Source organism: Mauremys mutica, chromosome 6, assembly GCF_020497125.1.
Source record: "Mauremys mutica isolate MM-2020 ecotype Southern chromosome 6, ASM2049712v1, whole genome shotgun sequence".
In the NCBI taxonomy this organism is placed as follows: domain Eukaryota; kingdom Metazoa; phylum Chordata; order Testudines; family Geoemydidae; genus Mauremys; species Mauremys mutica.
Window position 1 is genome coordinate 33,213,357 of NC_059077.1, and position 20,007 is coordinate 33,233,363.

Consider the following 20,007-nt stretch of genomic DNA (forward strand, 5'->3'; position numbering starts at 1 on the left):
CGAGACATACAGCTCTGCCTGCCCACCGCCCCCGAGCTCCTCGCCAGACACTGCGCCTAGCCCCCCGAGCCCCTGGACCGGCCCTGGAGCCCTGCCAGCTCGCGGCTCAGCCTTAGACTAACACAAAGCCAGCACCACGTGCACAAACTCAAACTCAGGGCTGAGAGTGACTCACACCCTCTAGCAGCGCTCCGCGCCCAGGGCGCTACGGTGCTGCGTTCCCATTGGTGGGTGGGCGTGGCACGTGACACAAAGACGGGGCGCTGCGCGGCGGTTGGTAGGTAGCGGCACGTGCTGCGGCTGCTGAGTGTAAGAAGCCTCGTTGTAGGGGCGCGCGCAGCCTTTGTGGCGCGTGACGGCTTGTGCGGCGTGGAGCGGAGGAGGTGAGAGGGAGCGGGGTCGATAGCTTCCCTAAGGCAGCGGGCGGCGTTTGGGTGGGAAGCCCCGCGGAAGGGAGCTGGGCGGCGGCCCGCCCGGGCCAGCAACTAGTGGGAAGTCCGGAGGGAGAGCGTAGAAGACATGGGGCACCGCGGAGAAGAGCTTGTGGGCGGCCGGGAAGGGCGATTCCGGGTTGGAGGAGGTGTGGGACTCATGCGGTGCTGCGGGTGGTGGCGGGTCTGGGCTTTACAGGCTCTTCCAGTCCTGGTTCGGCTCAGGGACCTCGCGGCCCCTCTGTCGGCTCTGCCTGGCCGCGGCCGCCAGTAACAAGGTCTTGCCCTCTCCGCGCAGATTGAGAGCCTGCAGCATGGGAGATGAGGACTGGGACACCGAGATCCAGGACCGCGTGGCATCCTTCGTTCCAGACTTCCAGCAGCTGGTACGAGACCATGAAATTGAGGCAAAGGGAGGCTGGGTCCCGGTTACACTTCAGCTTGCCCTGCACAAGCTCTTTATAACCTAAACCCCGGCCAGGGGGGAGACAAACACGATCACATATGCCTCTTCCCTTGCATTGCAGTGATAGACTGGTGGTAGACGACTGTGTTAGAGGCCAAGGTTTTATGGAACGACAAAGGAGTATTTATCTAGATTTCCTAAGTGTGTGTTAGTAGGGAGAGACTTTTTCTAATCTTTATACCATGTTTGCCATGACTTGTGTAAATAAAATACTCTTATCCTTCTAGTCTCTCAGAAGTGCTGAGAAAATGTTCCTGCTGAGCATGTCAAGTTCCTTCCTCTTGATCTCTGTTGGATTCCTGTCTCTTTAACAACTTGACTTTGTCTATAAGCAGGGTACCTACCCAATCCTGCTTGCTCAATCTTTTGTTTTAGTTCCTCTGTTCTTTCTTGTGCTGTCCTTCCCAATAATACCAGTTTACTGTTCCCTTCATTTCTGATTTTTCAGCTTTTTCTCCAGAGACGTTTACTTCTGTACTTGGAACAGTCTCTCTTTCCATTCACCACAAGTGTCTTATTTCTTTGTCGTAAACCCACTTTTCTCAGAAGTCCTTACCTTCATTTTTGTCATCCATTCTCTCACAGTCCATTACTTCAATCGCTGAATTTTGTCTTTCAAATTTTCACTGTATGCTCACAGCACTTGGACACCATAGTGATTAGTAGGGCCCTACCAAATTCAGGGTCCATTTTGGTCAGTTTCATAGTCATAGGATTTTAAAAATAGTAAATTTCATGATTTCAGCTTTTTAAATCTGAATTTTTGCAGAGTTGTAATTGTAGGGATCCTGACCAAAGTGGTTTTTTGAGGGGGTCACAAGCTTATTGGGGGTGGGGGTGGTACTGCTATCCTTATTTCTGCACTGCTGATGGTGCTGCCTTCAGAGCTGGGCATCTGGAGAGCTGTGGCTTCTGGCCAGGAGCCCAGCTTTGAAGGCATAGCTGCTGCCAGCAGCACCCTAGAAGTAAGGATGGCATGGTATGGTGTATTGCCTTACTTCTGTGCTGCTTCCTGTAGAAAGGGGCCCTTAGCTGCCACTGTTCTCCAGCTGCCCAGCTCTGAAAGAAGCAGTGCAGAATTATGAGTGGCGTGGTATAGTATTGTCACCCTTACTTCTGTGCTGCTGCTGGTGGGGCGCTGCCTTAAGAGCCACTGTTCTCCAGCTGCCCAGCTCTGAAGGCAGCACAGAAGTAAGGGTGGCAATACCACGACAGCCTCCCCCCCCCCCCCCAATAACCTTGCAGTTCCCTGCAACTCCCTTTTTGGGTCAGGACCACCAATTTGAGAAACGCTAGTCTCCCTGGTGAAATCTATATAGTCTAGGGTAAAAGCACACACAAGACCAGATTTCATGGTTTGTGATGCATTTTTCATGGCCATGAATTTGGTAGGGCCCTAGGGATGAGAATAGTATATACAGTCTTACATTTGAGATAGGGAAATGTTACTCCGTAAAGCTTTATGTAAATATGACGTTTTAGGTAGGGACTTGAATTTTTGTTGTCTGTAAAGTACAATCTCTGCCTATGGGGTTCTATAAACAGATTGTAAATAATCAAACGTTTTTGTTTCAGGGCACATTATTTTAGCACAAGTGGAGAAACATCAAATGAGCATTTTTCTTTAAAGATAATGTATATAAGATTTTTACCTTAGAGTTTTGTGTCTCCCGCAGTTGTCTTTGAGGAAAATCCTTTAGCTCGTATTATTTTTGACCCTCTGAAGCACCTATAACAGGGGTGGGCAAACTTTTTGGCTCAAGGGCCATATCTGGGTATGGAAATTATATGGCGGGCCATGAATGCTCATGAAATTGGGGGTTGGGGTGCGGAAGAGGGTGAGGGCTCTGGGGTGGTGCTGGAAGTGAGGGGTTGGGGGTGCAGGACAGTGTTCTGGGCTGGGACGGAGGAGTTCAGAGGGGAGGATGGGGATCAGGGCTAGGGCAGGGGGTTGAGGCGCAGGAGGGGGTCAGGGGTGGAGGCTCTGGGTGGCACTTACCTCAATCCCCAGTGCCCAGAAGCAGCAGCATGTCCCCCTTCCGGCTCCTCTGCATAGGGGCACCTGGGGGCTCCACACACTGCCCCATCCTCAGGCACTGCCCCTGCAGCTCCCTCCCATTGGCCGCGGGGGTGGAGCTTGGGGCAGTGTGAGGAGCTCCTGGCTGCCCCTAGGCATAGGAGCCAGAGGGGGGACATGCAGCTGCTTCTGGGAGCTGTGCTGAGCCACGGCATGGAGCTGAGTAAACCCCAGACCCTGCTCCTCTGCAAGAGCTTGAGGGCTGGATTAAAACATCTGAAGGGATGTGACCCCTGACCTATAGGCATCTTGAGGGTTCTGCCCTGATTGTTCCATTTGGACTTTGGTCATTGAATGAGCTTCCTGTGAACTACCTAATGATTCTGATGTCTCAGCTGTGACCCTGATTGCTCAGTCCCTTGTCTTGTAACTTCAGCCTTTGCGATGGCTTAGTTATGTCTGGAGGACTGTAATTACAATTCTCCTAGTTTTGACCCGACTGGACTTTGGATGGGTTGTGTTGAGGCTCATGATCTGAGCTAGAGAAGCTTTATACTGTTTGTTCCAGGGCAGGTTTTATTTAGAATTTTAGGCCGAATTGGCACATGTGCACTTCTTACTTCACAAAGCTCTTTTTTTATAAGCAGGGTTGAATAGGTGGGAAAAATCCCTTGTATCCTTCCAGCTTCTACCCACAAAGATGCCATCTACAGTAGTTGGTGCAAATGTTCAAAATATGAACATGCATGCTCTACAGCAGGCCTGCACAATTCGTAAAGCGGCGCGGGCCATATTACTCCAAAGAAAACAGCTGAGGGCCGAAACCCCCTGGCCCTGCCGAAACAGCCCTCCTCTCCCCCCAAAATGCACACCCTGCCCCAGTGCCGCCCGCCCCACGGAAACAAACCCTCCTTTCCCAGCGCTGCCCTAGTGAGAAAGCTGTGGGCCGAAAAGGAAGATTGGGGCGGGGGGGGAATGGTGCACATAGGGTGACCAGATCACAGCAGTAAAATAGGACCCGCCCCTTCCCCGCTCGGCCCCACCATCACACCTCTCTTCAACCCCCTAAGGGTCACTATATTACTGCACACAGCAGTACCAAAAATTAAAATACTGAAAATGGATGCCCCCTCCAGCCACCAACTTGCTGCTCATTTCCTCACCCCCTCCCCCAAGTATAAAGCCTCGCTGCCACTGCCCGCCCGCCCGGCTTGTCATCCCCCCATGAAATAAGAGGAGGGGAAAAGGGGGACAGTTTGAAGGGATTTTCTGGGGCTATGAACTAAGCCGGGGAGGGGAAAGAGGGGCAGTGTGAAGGGATTGGATGCAACTGTCCAACACGCAAACACAGGGGCCGCAGGGAGCCTGAGTGGGGGTGGTGTTGCAATGTGATAAGGGTTGGGGAGGGGGAAGGTCCCTGGACCAGGGAAAGGGGCAGCAGGCAGGGCAGGTGCAACACGTACACACTCACACTCACACACAATCTCTCTCTCTCTCCCTCCCCCCCCCCATGGGGATTTCTTGGCTGCCCACAGATACCTCAAACCTCCCCCCCCCCCGATCACTACGGAGGCCACCCTGGGACCAACCAGTGCAGTAGCTGCCCTGCCCCCAACCGAAGGGGAAGGCTTGGGGGGTATCCAGCCCAGACACTCATACCTTCCTCCAGAGCCCAGCCATGCCCCCCCAGCCCAGACAGTCACATCTCCTAACCCCCAGAGGCCAGCTGCAGGCCCCCCTGGCCCCGACATACTCAGTGCCCCCCCCAGCCCCCGTGGTGGCCAACAGCTCTGCCACCCATTTCTGTGGGGGATGGGGGCGGGGAGGAAATTCTGCAAGCACAACTTTAATTTCTGCAAAATTCTGCATTGCGCAGTGGTGCAGAATTCCCTGAGGAGTACCGGTAACTTGACATTCAAAGTAGCAATTACATCTTAAATTTGTTTTGCTTTAGTGGTCAGCAGTATGTCTGCTTTGAGAAGGGTTAGATGATATGGTAGAAAAGCAGGGAAGATAAAATGGATGTTGAAAATAGTTTAATTTAAAAAATTTTGCTTATAAAAATTATTTTAAAATTTAATTGAAATTATGGTAGCTTTGGTTAAGGCCTAAATTTACTATAATATACTAAAATAATTTGTATTAAATAAAAAATATATTAAGCAGAGCATATTTACTGCTGAAGTTTTAAAGAGGGCCAAACCTCTAAGCTGGTGAAGTGTTTAAACCAGCTTTTGACAGCAGTAGTCTCTTCTGCAAGTGCAAAACTATTTTCTTCATTTCGGTTTATGCATCCAGTTTAGTTCAATGACTAGTTTATTGAGAAACTGGGAGTTGAAGGGGAAAAAAGGACAAAAGCTTGTTTTTCCTTTTTCAGTCTATGGATAAAAACAAGGTGTGAGATGATGAGATCTGTTAGTTCTAAAATCTTGAAGGACACGATGAACAGAAACGGTTGAGTTTACTAACTACAGCTAATACTTGTTTTAATAAATCAGTTAACTTTAAATATGTTTTGATAATTTCTCTTGGGTATTAAGCACTCTTAAGGCAGTTTTATTTAATACAAAAATTAAAATGCTGTGTTTGTCCGTTTGAGTTCCAGTTTCCATCCAGATACAGCTTAATGCAAATCATAAATAAAAAAATTAATCAGGTAAACAAGAAATGCATCATTCACCATTTTCTAACAATAATATAAAAACTAAGTTTCTGAATAAATGTATATTAAGCTATATAATTGATTAAATGTGTATTGAATGTATATAGGTGTAATACCAAATTTTGTGTAAAGACTATATGTAGTTGCCAGTCAACACATTTAATATGGTTACTGACCTATTTTTCTTTGTATTTTTAGTTATTTTTCTAAAGGTGAAACAAGTTTAATATTAAATCAAGGTTTCCTGCTTGATGATATAAATCATCATTAAACTCTGTAATTTAGATTGCTTTGACTTAAATCAATCCACTTTGTAAAACAAATAAACCCCAACCCTGCAAATAGTCTATTCTATCACTGCCACTGTTAACATTGTTGGAACTGCACCGTGCTTGACAAGAGGTGGTATAATAGAGAATTCAGTGGAGGTACAGCCAGTGATGACATCACAGAAATCAAGAGTGAATGTTAAAGGATTAATTGGAATTTTGGTTAGACTTCTTACGCTGGTTTGTTTTAGCAAACATTCAGTTTGGATTAAATGTGTTAAATGTTCAACAGCTCTGCTGTTTCAATTAAATTGTTAAAGCTCCCAATAAACATACTTCCATGATGTTATCCAGCAGAACCAAAGATGATCAGGCATAACGTTCCTAATCTGTCTAAGGAGTAAAAGTAAGAACTTCCTTCCAGTTCATTTAAAAAAAAAAAAATCCAAACAACTTTCAGAATTTTGTGCATCAAAAAGCAGAGTACAGGCCCATTTAAAACAAAAATGTAGCACTTGTTCCAGGGAATTGACAATATTCCTGTGTTAAAGGGACATGTTAAAAATAAATATGCATTCGGGTTTTATACATTGTGTCCTGGAAGTGTGTGAAAAGTAAAATGTTGCTCAGTTTAATCATTTAACAACTGTAGAAAATAAAGATATTGAAAGAGATTTTAATAGGTTTAGCATATATTAATGGAAAACATTTCGACTCGAAACATGATTTTGTTAAACAAAAGAGCATTTATAATATTTATTCTTCGTGTAACTTCCTCATTGATAGATGCATTTGCAACTGAAGTATGGTGGTTTTTTTTGTTTTTTTGTTTTTTGCTTGGTCCAAAACTATTATAATAGGTCTAATGTGTCTTGCTGTCTGTTGTAGGATAACTTTTCTGGAAGAGCAAATGATGACCCCTCATTTAGTCGCAATCAAAGCAGAAATTCAGCAGGTATGTGTTACAGAATTTCTAATTGTAAGCACTTGTGTTTTAGATCACTTGAGTGGATTAAGAGATGCAGGAGGTTTTCAGCCATACAATCCCATGAGTGTATTTCAGTATATGATAATATAGTAAAGAAAATTCAGTATAAACCAGGCATTCATCTGTAATTTTGCAAACTTATGATCTGTTTTCTAAAGAATATAAACAGATGCAGTGAGGTTGGGTTGGTTCTTATTTTTCTTAAGAGCTGAAATTAAAGGAAACATCGATATTTGGCAGTTTATTTTATAATACATAAAATAGGGGATAACTTTGGAAGTTTAAAGAACTGCTTGTAAATGTTGTAACATATTGGGGACTAATCAGTATAAATTCATGTTTCCCATTTTGGAATTTTTACATTTAACACTATTGCAGAGAGAAACCAACTTAAAAATTGCACTGAACTCTGTTACGCTAGACAGTAAAAACAAGTAATGTCTAAGATTGTTTTAAGTGAAAGAGTAGAGAAAAATATATTTATTTTTCAGTTTGTGCATATTGCACATTTTAGAATTTTTCCCAAAGCAACAGCTAAGCACCTAATTAACTACTGCTGGTAGCAAAAGGATGCACAGAGAAAACTTAGTCTGGAGTGCATAAGTCTGTAAGGCACTGTACATAGTAGCTTAAAATACTTTAACAGAAGTAACATTATTTAAGCATTAATTGTGCTTGCCTGACTTGACATCATTATTCAAGAAATCTCATTTGAACCCTACAAGAAAAGTTGATGGTATAACTTTTGAAAATTGCATAATAAAAGCTGTTCACTGGTATAGTTTAGTAGAGGTCTCAACCATTTTTCAGTATTGTGTCAGTATTGTGTCAACATGTGCTTAGCATGTGGAATTTTCAGAAGCACCTGACTAACTTAGGAGCCCAATGTTCTCATTGAAAAGCAACAGGATTTAAAAGTTCTGAAAATTGTACTAGCATGTAACTACTGAACAGACAAGGAATTACACTAGGTATAGAGAATTAACATCACAGGGTAACATGTAGGTCAGGACTCATTAGGGTATGTCTATACTGCAATTAGATGCCTGTGGCTGGTCCATGCCAGCCGAATCGGGCTCATGGGCCTCAGGCTGCAGGGCTGTTTAATTGGAATGTAGACTTCTGGGCTTAGGCTGGAACCTTGGCTCTGGGGCCCTGTAAGGTAGAAGAGTCCCAGAGCCTGGGGCTGCAGCCCGAGCCTGAAAATTTACACCGCAATTAAACTGCCCCACAGCCTGAGCCAGAGTCAGTTGGCGCAAGTGAGCAGCGGGTTTTCAGTTGCATTGTAGACATACCCCGAGAGACCAGATTGTGGAAAAATCTATCCCTAAAACAGTGTGACTCATTCTACTAATCCTTAGGTGCTTTTGAAAAATCTTCCCCTTAAGGTCCGACTGCTGACAGGTGTTAAGATTTTTGTATCTTTCTTTGAAGCTTCTGATACCGGACATAATAAGAGAAAAGATGAAAAAGTTAAATTGAGAGTTATTGTGACGATTTTTATATTTCTGTGGAACTTCAGTGGAGGTGACTTTGAGTGGAACCATATTTAGGAGAGCTGTAAGAGACATTTAAGAGACATTAGTGTTCCTTTTAAAAAATTTCTTTAATGGTAATTGTTTTCTCTCTTGCTGCTGTGTGAAATATCCTCAAAGAGAAACTATTTATGCACAAAGTGCTGAAAAATCCACACTTTTGAACGATGTAGCTATGCAAATCTAAATGTAAAGTGTAGATGCAGCTAGGCTGATAGAAGAATGCTTCTGTTGGCCTAGCTACTGTCGCTCAGGGAGGTGCCACTGCTATACCAATGGGAAAAATCCCTTCTATCTATGTCAGCTACGTCTACATTATGACTCCAGTGCTGTAGCTATGCTGATTTAGTCCCCATATTGTAGACGTGGCCCGAGTGTCTAATGCCATTTTAAAGACAGTAATAATAGAATGACTTGATGTAGATAACTGACAAAGTATGGGAATGACACACTTCATATGAAAAATCAGGCATACTTCCTTCATCCTCCAGCAGTCGTCTTCTCTGCTGCTTTCAACTGGCCAGATTTTCCCATGTCACAACTTCCCTGAATCAACTTCCCCTCACCTGGTTGTGCAGTATATTGTGTACTGGCTGTTTGCAACCCGCTTTTGTGATGAGCTTTTAAGTTGTTAGGTGGCTGCTGTATGCATCTTTTGAAATGTACTCTGTTTCATTATGAAATGTGCTGCGGTCTATACATGATAGTTATGTTTGTATGGCTCATATCTTACTGAAGCAAGACACGGCTTTGAACTTAATATTCATGCAAACAATTCTAAAGTGAATTTAACTTTCTTCCTTCTGTTGTAGCAGTCATCTTCATGCCATACTGACATGTAGTTGCTGCTTATTCTCTTGGTGTAAGGCACTGTGAGATAGAAAGGTACTGAGTAGTGCTTAGCTGTCAGTTTCCTGCTCTCCTGTCTCTTTTTTTTTTTTAAATCTTCCCTGCTACCAATGACGGAATTTTGAAAGATCATTTCTAGTTGGTGCTAGAGTAAAATTTCACCTCTACCACTCTAGACCTTTTTTGTAACATTGTCTCCAGTTCACATTTGTATTTTAATTGTTTATTGAAGAAAAATTAAGCCCAGTTTAAAAATTGCTTAAAATGAACATGATTTTACATGTTGAGATAGTTGTTGGATAGGACCAAATTGTTTATGTGAATGTGGCTAGAAAAAGGTGTTACCCCATATCAGCTTGATAGTTTAAGCTGGGTTTGAAATCTCTTCAACAGAAAAACCTTTGAAGATTGGTTGTGTTGTATTAGCGTGTCTTAAAACAGATGACTGCAAGACCCGTACATAGTGTTGTAAAGTGCTAGTTAGAGAACTGCTCAGATGGCATTCTGAGGTTATTTTTGGTGACTGGTAAGTAAGTCACACACAGTACATTTGATGCTGGTTGGTGGTAGTATATCAGAACTTTTGTTTGTTATAATATCAGGGAATCTAGAATCCTGGGTGACCGGTGGTAAATGTTCATAAATCTGGATATGAAAAAAGCAGATAAAATGCAGCAGATATGGGTGCTCGTCCTTTCTCCTTTTATTTATTGTGGTATGGGTAAGAATATTTTCCTGACACATTAAATCAGATTGCACTAGTTAATGTAAACGACCAGAAAATTAACTACGTACATTGCCCTCCACAGAGCTACATTAGGATTTACATGCTTAGGGAGATGGCTGTGAAACTTTGAGAAATGTGTGCTTGTATCCTGCAGGCTCTTACCCACCCTGGGCTAAGTATATAAAGAGGGGTTTGCAGTTGGCTGGTGGTAGTTCCTTTCTTTCAAACAAAGCAGTTTAGGAATACCCCATACTACTTTCTCTATTGTGTGGTGTTGACCTTAAAAACTTTTATGCAGTGCTGACACCTATAGTCCAAGGTTGCCAAACACTTTCCATTTTAAATAGCATGAATAGTTAGTATTTATTTTTTATTAAATTAGAATCAGTTGGGTAGGATTTTTTTTTTCTTCCTACCTTGTGGAGAACCTGGCATTGAGGAAATGGGTTTAAGAAGCATGCCTCGTGAGGTAACCAGTTTTTTTTATGTGCCCACGAACACTTTCTTCTTTGTCTAGTAGAACAAACTGCAGGAAAAAGCATGGCTTCTCCTTGGAGGGTGCAAAAAGATCTCCAAACTCTCCTCGTGAGGGTCACTATCAAGTATAGCTTCAGAGAGAACATCTGGAAAAGAGGATTCTCTAGGGCATAAGGGCACTGCTTCAGAATCAAATGGGATTAGCCTGCTTTCTTCTGTGTGGGATGCGAAGTCATTTTTGTAGGGAGGGATAATGCCCTGAAAAGAGTCCTCTTACAAAATGCTGGAGGCCCTGAAATCTAATCTCCTTTAGAGCTAGGGGATTCTACTCAGTTACCAGTGGCTTCCAAGAGCTGTTTGCAGGAAAGATCTATCTGAGCCTCAGTATCGGCCTTTGCGCATATCAGGAGTTGTGGTAAGTAAAGCAGTCCTTTGGATCCAAGCTGTTTGAAATACTCCAGGGTCTTTGTCAGATTCACCTATTGTGATCTTTAAGAATCATGTTACAAGGTTTCATACTGGGGGAGAGGGGGAAATCTCTGAAGTCTTAGCACTGTTTGATGCTGAGCCGGATCTATTCCCCTTTGGAGTTTTGTCCCTTAGGTCTCTTCTGAACGTCTACCTCTTCTGTGAGAGCCTTTGGATATTTAATGGTGTTCTCTGTGCTGGGCTTGATGCCAAGGAGGACTGGGGTTGGGAAAATCTGTGTCTTGGTGTTCTTTTGCTGTCCATTCTTAGAAGGCCCAGGCTCCTTTGGCTCTGGCTCTCCACTGTTTGGGTGTACCCCACATCTTCTCTGTCAAATCAGCAAGCTTAGGGTTAGGACAAGTTCTTCACTGCTTGGGAGGGCTTTTGTGGTAGTGCCTAGCCACATGATTGGTCAGGATCACCCATGCTTCCTCACCATAACTCTCTGGAAGGGGATTAGAATTGGGAGGAGAATCTTTTGAGGCTACTCTCTTAAATCTTTCCCAGATGAAGTCATCACTGCTTCCTTTTCACCCTCATGCAATTGTGTGTATGATGGCAGATACTCTGGAAAATTTCTTTGACATCACTGAAGGAGGAAGGCCCATAAACTCTCGGACATCCTAGAGCTTTAGGAAAAGGGTGGAGCAGCCTGTCCCATTAAGAGCTTACTGGACCTGGGCAAGGGTATTTGGAGGCACCCTACTTCTGTGGACTGCTTAGAAATTTTATTCATTAGGTTCCAAGAGAAAGGTTTGATTTATTATGTTCACTGATGATTTCCATGACCATTGATAATCTTTGTTACAGGCAGCAAGGAGTTCTGATAGCAGAATGATTTGTGCAGAAAGATTTGCTAATTAGCAGCTGCTATAGCTTCCAGCTACCAGGCTGTCATGGCTCACTACAAGTTGTTGTGTAGTAGGGTATCCATGTGAGTTAATCACAGGTTAGCTGACAGGGAGTTCCTACATCCTGGGTGAGCATACTATCTACCAGGCGGTTAAGAGTCATTCTTATGCTTTCCCTAGTTCAGTGACACACCATGATGGTGAATGCCGTAACCACAGGGCTAAAGCTTATAAAAGCCATCGCTTCCCCTCTATCCTGATTTTGTAAATCCTTGCCTCTTTTCAAAATGCCTGAAAGTAGAAATTAAACATTTTGACTCAACATGTTTTAGATTTCTTGATTTGCCAAAAATTTCAGAAAATGTTTATTTTGAGCCAAAATAATGTTTTTTCAATTTTGCAAAATGGCTAGTAACCTGAAAAATCCATTATTTGCCCAGCTCTAGTTCAGATCTCATTAAAAGGGTCAGAGGTTCTATTATTTGTATTGCCATAGTACCTAGGCGCTCTAATCATAGACCAGGACCTTAGTGTTTATAAACACAGAATAGAGATGGTCCTTGCCCCATGGAGCTTACAGGCTAAATATAAGACAAAAGATTGATACAGACAGGCTAATGGGAGTATGATAAAAGAATGAGGAGTATAATCATACAGTATTAGTCAACATGGCAGGCAGTGGCATCAGTGCACTACATTTTTTGTAGGCATCCTGGCAAAGGAAAGTTTGAAGAATCATAGAATATCAGGGTTGGAAGGGACCTCAGGAGGTCATCTAGTCCAACCCCCTGCTCAAAGCAGTGCCAGTTCCCAACTAAATTATCCCAACCAGGGCTTTGTCAAGCCTGACCTTAAAAACCTCTAAGGAAGGAGATTCCACCACCTCCTTAGGTAACCCATTCCAGTGCTTCAGCACCCTCCTAGTGAGAGAGTTTTTCCTAATGTCCAACCTAAACCTCCCCCACTGCAACTTGAGACCATTTACTCCTTGTTCTGTCATCAGGTACCACTGAGAATAGTCTAGATCCATCCTCTTTGGAACCCCCTTTCAGGTAATTAAAAGCAGCTATCGAATCCCTCCTCATTCTTCTCTTCTGCAGACTAAACAATCCCAGTTTCCCTCAGCCTCTCCTCATAAGTCATGTGCTCCAGCCCCCTAATAATTTTTGTTGCCCTCCACTGGATTCTTTCCAATTTTTCCACATCCTTCTTGTAGTGTGGGGCCCAAAACTGGACACAGTACTCCAGATGAGGCCTCACCAATGTCGAATAGAGGGGAATGATCACGTCCCTCAATCTGCTGGCAGTGCCCCTACTTTTATACAGCCCAAAATGCCGTTAGCCTTCTTGGCAACAAGGGCACACTGTTGACTCATATCCAGCTTCTCGTCCACTGTAACCTCTAGGTCCTTTTCTGCAGAACTGCTTCCTAGCCATTCGGTCCCCAGTCTGTAAGAGTGAATGAGATTCTTCCTTCCTAAGTGCAGGACTCTGCACTTGTCCTTGTTGAACCTCATCAGGTTTCTTTTGGCCCAATCCTCTAATTTGTCTAGGTCCCTCTGTATCCTATCCCTTTTCTCCAGCATATCTACCACTCCTCCCAGTTTAGTGTCATCCACAAACTTGCTGAGAGTGCAGTCCACGCCATCCTCCAGATCATTAATGAAGATATTGAACAAAACCAGCACCAGGACTGACCATTGGGGCACTCTGCTTGAAACCAGCTGCCAACTAGACATGGAGCCATTGATCACTACCCATTGAGCCCGACGATCTAGCCAGCTTTCTATCCACCTTATAGTCCATTCATCCAGCCCATACTTCTTTAAGTTTCTGGCAAGAATACTGAGGGAGTCTGTATCAAAAGCTTTGCTAAAGTCAAGGAATAACACATCCACTGTTTTCCCCTCATCCACAGACCCAGTTATCTCCTCATTGAAGGCAATTAGGTTAGTCAGGCATGACTTTCCCTTGGTGAATCCATGCTGACTGTTCCTGATCACTTTCCTCTAAGTGCTTCAGAATTGATTCCTTGAGGACCTGCTCCATGATTTTTTCAGGGACTGAGGTGAGGCTGACTGGCCTGTAGTTCCCTGGATCCTCCTCCTCCCCCTTTTTTAAAGATGGGCACTACATTAGCCTTTTTCCAGTCATCCAGGACCTCCCCCGATCACCACGAGTTTTCAAAGATAATGGCCAATGGCTTTGCAATCACATCCGCCAACTCCTTTAGCACCCTTGGATGCAGCACATCCGGCCCAATGGACTTGTGCTTGTCCAGTTTTTCTAAATAGTCGCAGACCACTTCTTTCTCCACAGAGGGCTGCTTACCTTCTCCCCATACTGTGCTGCCCAGTGCAGCAGTCTGGGAGCTGACCTTGTTTGTGAAGACAGAGGCAAAAAAAGCATTGAGCACATTAGCTTTTTCCACATCCTCTGTCACTAGGTTGCCTCCTTCATTCAGTAAGGGGCCCAACGCTTTCCTTGACTTTCTTCTTGTTGCTAACAGACCTGAAGAAACCCTTTTTGTTACTCTTAACATCTCTTGCTAGCTGCAACTCCAAGTGTGGTTTGGCCTTCCTGATTTCACTCCTGCATGCCTGAGCAATATTTTTATACTCCTCCCTGGTCATTTGTCCAATCTTCCACTTCTTGTAAGCTTCTTTTTTGCGTTTAAGATCAGCAAGGATTTCACTGTTAAGCTAAGCTGGTTGACTGCCATATTTACTGTTCTTTCTACACATCGGGATTGCTTTTTCCTGCAACCTCAATAAGGAGTCTTGAAAATACAGCCAGCTCTCCTGGTCTCCTTTCCACCTCATGTTATTCTCCATGGGGATCCTGCCCATCAGTTCCCTGAGGGAGTGAGTCTGCTTTTCTGAAGTCCAGGATCCATATTCTGCTGCTCTCCTTCCTTCCTTGTGTCAGGATCCTGAACTTGACCATCTCATGGTCACTGCCTCCCAGGTTCCCATCCACTTTTGCTTCCCCTACTAATTCTTGCCTGTTTGTGAGCAGCAGGTCTAGAAGAACTCTACCCCTAGTTGGTTCCTCCAGCACTTGCACCAGGAAATTGTCTCCTACACTTTCCAAAAACTTCCTGAATTGTCTGTGCACCGCTGTATTGCTCTCCCAGGAGATATCAGGGTGATTAAGTCTCCCATGAGAACCAGGGCCTGCAATCTAGTAACTTCTGCTAGTTGCCGGAAGAAAGCTCATCCCCCTGGTCTGGTGGTCTATAGCAGACTCCCACCACGACATCACCCTTGTTGGTCACACTTCTAAACTTAATCCAGAGACTCTCAGGTTTTTCTGCAGTTTCATACCGGAGCTCTGGGCAGTCATACTGCTCTCTTACATACAATGCAACTCCCCCACCTTTTCTGCCCTGCCTGTCCTTCCTGAACAGTTCATATCCATCCATGACAGTACTCCAGTCATGCAAGTTATCCCACCAAGTCTCTGTTGTTCCAATCACATCATAGTTCCTTGACTGTGCCAGGACTTCCAGTTCTCCCTGCTTGTTTCCCAGGCTTCTTGCATTTGTGTATAGGCACTTAAGATAACTCGCTGATTATCCCGCAGGAGTCCTCCCCTCTTGCACTCTCCTGCTCGTGCTTCCTCCCAGTATCCCATTTCCCCACTTACCTCAGGGCTTTTGTCTCCTTTCCCCCGGTGAAGCTAGTTTTAAGCCCTCCTCACTAGGTTAGGCAGCCGGCTTGCGAAGATGCTCTTCCCTCTCTTCGTTAGGTGGAGCCTGTCTCTGCCTAGCACTCCTCCTTCTTGGAACACCATCTCATGGTCGAAGAATCCAAAGCCTTCTCTCCAACGCCACCTGCGTAGCCATTCATTGACTTCCACAATTCGATGATCTCTACCCAGGCCTTTTCCCTGCACAGGGAGGATGGACGAGAACACCACTTGTGCCTCAAACTCCTTTATCCTTCTTCCCAGAGCCACGTAGTCTGCAGTGATCCCCCTCAAGGTCATTCTTGGCAGTATCATTGGTGCCCACGTAGAGAAGCAGGAAGGGGTAGTGATCCAAGGGCTTGATGAGTCTCAGCTGTCTTTCTGTCACATTGTGAATCCTAGCTCCTGACAAGCAACAGACCTCTCGGTTTTCTCGGTCAGGGCAGCAGATAGATGACTCGGTTCCCCTGAGGAGTCGTCCCCAACCACCACCAGCACCCTCCTTCAAGAAGGGCAGGGCTGTCATGGCAATGACTGTTCAGTGGCTGCAGGCATTTGGGTTGCCCCCCAAAGTGCAGCAAACTCTTCAGGACCTGCCATTTGAGGGCACAGTTATTCTTGGAGCAGACGGACTCCAAGCTGCACAGCCTGAAAGATTCCCGGGCGACCATGAAGTCGCTGGGTATGCACCCCCCTGCAACCCAATGTAAATGCTTCAAATTGCAGCCTCAACAGCAGTGGTTGTACCCTCCTTGACCCACACAAGGCTTCTATAGAAAGAGTAGGAATGGCAGGCGCAGACCGTTGCACTCCCAGTCAGGTCAGGGTCAGGGCCCGACCAAACCTTTGTTGGGCTCAAAGTAGGCCTTTTGAAGATGCACCCGAGGACAGTGTACCTGCCACTACACCAGATCCTTCCCTATGCTTCATGAATCTGCTATCCCACTTTGTCCCAAATAACATTGGACTGCTGGGTCCTTCGCACGGTAGAGGTGGGATATTTTCTCCAATTCTGCTCCTCCCCTCTCTCCCTCCCCCTTTCCCCATCCCTCTTCAGGGACCTTCTAATGAGCAACTCCTTATCCCAGGAGGTGCAGTCAATTGCTCCTCACCATAGGGGCAGTGGAGGAGGTTCCTCGGGAGCTAAGGAACAGAGGATTCTACTCCTGTTTCCTAATCCCCAAAGCAAAGGGGAGTCTCAGACCCATTTTAGATCTGCAAGGACTCAACCAGTTCTTGGTCAAGCTGAAGTTCTGCATGGCATCCCTGAGCACAATCATCCCCCTCCTTGGATCCGGGAGACTGGTACACTACCCTCAACGTGAACAACGCGTATTTTCACATATCCTTTCACCTGAGCACAAACGATTTCTGCAGTTTGTGGTCGACCATGAACATTATCAGTTCAGTGTTCAGTTTCTTGACAGGCCCCCAGGTGTTCACTGAGTGCATGTCGATGGTCGTAGTCTTTCTTTGCAGGAGGCAGGTACAGCTTTATCCCTTCCTTGATGACTGGCTGTTATGGGGGCACTACAGAGAGCAGGTGGAGTCTCAAGTCCGACTAGTGAGAGTTAATTTTGAGAGACTGGGATGACTCCTCAACATGAACAAGTCAATCTTGTCACCGACCCAAAGAATAGAATTAATTGAGGCAGCGCTGGACTTAGTACAAACAAGGGCGTTCCTGCTAGAGACCCGATTCCAAGCAATGGCAGACATGATCCAAAGCCTCAGGCAGTACCCCACCATGACAGCAAGAGGGTGCATGAGTCTCCTTGGCCACATGGAAGCCTGCACTTACGTGGTCCAACAGGCATGGCTTGCTTTGACCTATTGCCCACGGTGTGACAGCCTGGAGTCAGTGGTGTCCGTGCCAGAGCACATAACCAAGTCCCTCTGTTGATGGCTCAACCCTCGGACAGTCTGCGAAGGAGTTCCCTTCAACAGCCCAAAACCCTCTCTGTCCCCAGTAACAGATGTGTCAGCTCTGGGTTGGGGGGCTCACCTGGGAGATCTCCGAACACAAGGCCTTTGGTCACAGGATGAGCTCTCACTCCATATCAGTATCAAGGAACTCAGTGGTGTGACTAGCCTTCCAGACCTTCCATCCCGACTACAAGGCTAGTGCGTGGCAGTACTGTCCGACAACACCACTGCCATGTTTTACATCAACAAACAGGGCGGAGCCCGTTCCTCCCCCCTATGTCAGGAAGCCATCAACTATGGGAGTTCTGCATAGCCCATTCCATTCACCTGGAGGCGTTGTATCTCCCAGGAGTGCAGAATGAACTAGTGGATCACCTCAGCAGGAGGTTCCGCAACCACAAGTGGTCCATCCGTCCAGATGTCCTACACTGCATTTTCCAAGGGTGGAGGTTTCCCCAGGTAGATCTGTTTGCAACAGAAAGTGCCCAGTGTTCTGCTCCTTCTGGGAGCACAGCCCAGGCTTGATCTCAGATGCATTCATGCTACCCTGGGGGGACTGCCTCATGTATGCCTTTCCACTGGTCCCACTCGTATACAAGGTACCGCTCAAGGTCTGCAGAGACAAGGTAGAGCCATTGGCCCCAGCGTGACCCCACCAACATTGGTACACCACGCTTCTGGAGCTGTTCGTGGACACCCTGATTCTGCTACCACTTTACCCAGATCTCATTACCCAGGAACACGGTCGCCGTCACCACCCAGACCTCCAGTCCTTCCGTTTCATGGCTTGGAAGCTTCATGGTTAAACTCACTGAGACTCCTGTGCTTGAAACCGGTAAGGGAGATTCTTCTCAGCAGCAGAAAACCATCCACCAGGACCACTTATCTAGTTAAGTGGAAGAGATTCACTTGCTGGTGTGCCGAGCATCGCACACCTCTGCTCCAGGTGCCTATACTCGTCCTGGAGTACCTCCTACATCTGAAACAACAGGGCCTGGCAAGGTCATCTAACAGGGTACACCTCGCTGCTATCTCAACTTATGGAACTCTGTGCCAGAGGATGTTGTGGAGGCCAAGACTATAACAGGGTTCAAAAAAGAACTAGATAAATTTGTGGAGGATAGGTCCATGAATGGCTACTCCCCAGGATAGGCAGGGATGGCATCCCTAGTCTCTGTTTGCCAGAAGCTGGGGATGAGTGACAAAGAATGGATCACTTGATTCTGTTCATTCCCTCTGGGGCACCTGGCATTGGCCACTGTTGGAAGACAGGATACTGGGCTAGATGGACCTTCAGTCTGACCCAGTATGGCTGTTCTTATGTTCTTGTACTTCTTCTTATGGCAGTTGTCAGTTTTCTGTGTCTTTCAAACAGTACAGGGAAGAGAAACATTTCCAAAACATCTTCAGAGAGATTGGAATAGATGTAGTAGCTAAAACAGTTTCTCAAGTTGCATTCCATTTAATAAGTGGAACCATGTTATAATTCAGACTAGTGAAGTGAGAAACCTGTTAAATTTTGTTTTGTCCAGCTGCAATAGTGGTGTCTGTAGTGAAGACCCTATGATTTCATTACTTGTAGTGGTTTTTTTACATATGTATGCTGTTACTGTAAAGCTAAGCTACTAATGGAAAAAGTACATCTTATAATGCAATCATTCGCTTTTTTTATGCTTGCTTGCGGTTTAAAGCATACAGTGAGTCTCCATTCTGTTAATGAAATAACAAGATTTTTGTTCTGCTTTATTTTTATTTCTTTTAAATAATTATGTACAGATCCATACAAGATTTCTTTAGAAAATATTTTGCAATAATTACACCAACATTATACTTTATCCGCCCTATCCATACTTTAAGGCAATACACATTAGGAGCAGTGTTGAGATAATTAATAAAAGCACCAAAACACCTAGTGATAGGGCAGCTTAACACATAACAGAATGCAGTTTTTAATGCTCTGGTTATGCGCATTTTGCATCTTTTAAAATTAAGATTAATTTTCTTTCACTCTTTCATGCACAAATGACTCCAACCAGAAGTCATATTTGTTGGTATATCTTGCCTGGGAATGTACACATGGCAATTTAAAGTAAATGTCTCCAGTGAGAACTTTAAACAACTTTTGGATTTGGTAGTTCAGAACAAAAAAAACCCCAAAACCTTATTAGAACAGACTATGGGTCCATCTGGTCTGGTGTTCTATATCAAAAGTGATCTGTTTGATGCCTCACAAAATGAAAATCTGAGACCTAGCCCATTATACATTACTGTATTGTGACACAAGTGAAAGGAGGAGTTTCCTCTGAGCATGGCTAGTAACTGCTGGTAGATTATTTCTTGAGTTGAGGGTTGATATCTCTCTAATGGCTGTAGGAATAGCTTAGTCCTAACAAGGATATTTTGAAATAGGAAAAATTTAATGTATTGATATCTGAATCAATAATTTTTTGTTTTTCCCCCAGATGTTGGTGTGGAACCTAACAGAAGTCAACTCATGCGGGGTAACTTCGGTACTGGAAGGAGTTTTGGGAATAGAGGTAGTTTTTGTATTATCTAATGTTCGTTTAAAGTCATGTTGTATTCACGTAAATTCTTAATGTGTAATTTTCAGGGTATACCACCTCAAATCTGAACTCTGGGGTACAGATGTA

At 44.9% G+C, this 20,007-nt stretch overlaps 1 protein-coding gene across 3 annotated transcripts in view; it reads left to right on the top strand.

The window, feature by feature from the left end:
* Positions 1-259: 259 nt before the first annotated feature.
* The window catches only part of DDX4 (DEAD-box helicase 4), a 96,525-nt gene continuing 76,777 nt past the window's right edge, over positions 260-20,007 (top strand). For 2 of the 3 annotated variants that reach the window (XM_045022505.1, XM_045022507.1), the window contains exons 1-4: positions 260-383; positions 730-817; positions 6,734-6,800; positions 19,819-19,893. In XM_045022505.1, the coding sequence (XP_044878440.1) occupies positions 746-817; positions 6,734-6,800; positions 19,819-19,893 (214 nt within the window). In that variant the 5' untranslated portion in view covers positions 260-383; positions 730-745. The other variant, XM_045022506.1, reaches the window with a different exon arrangement.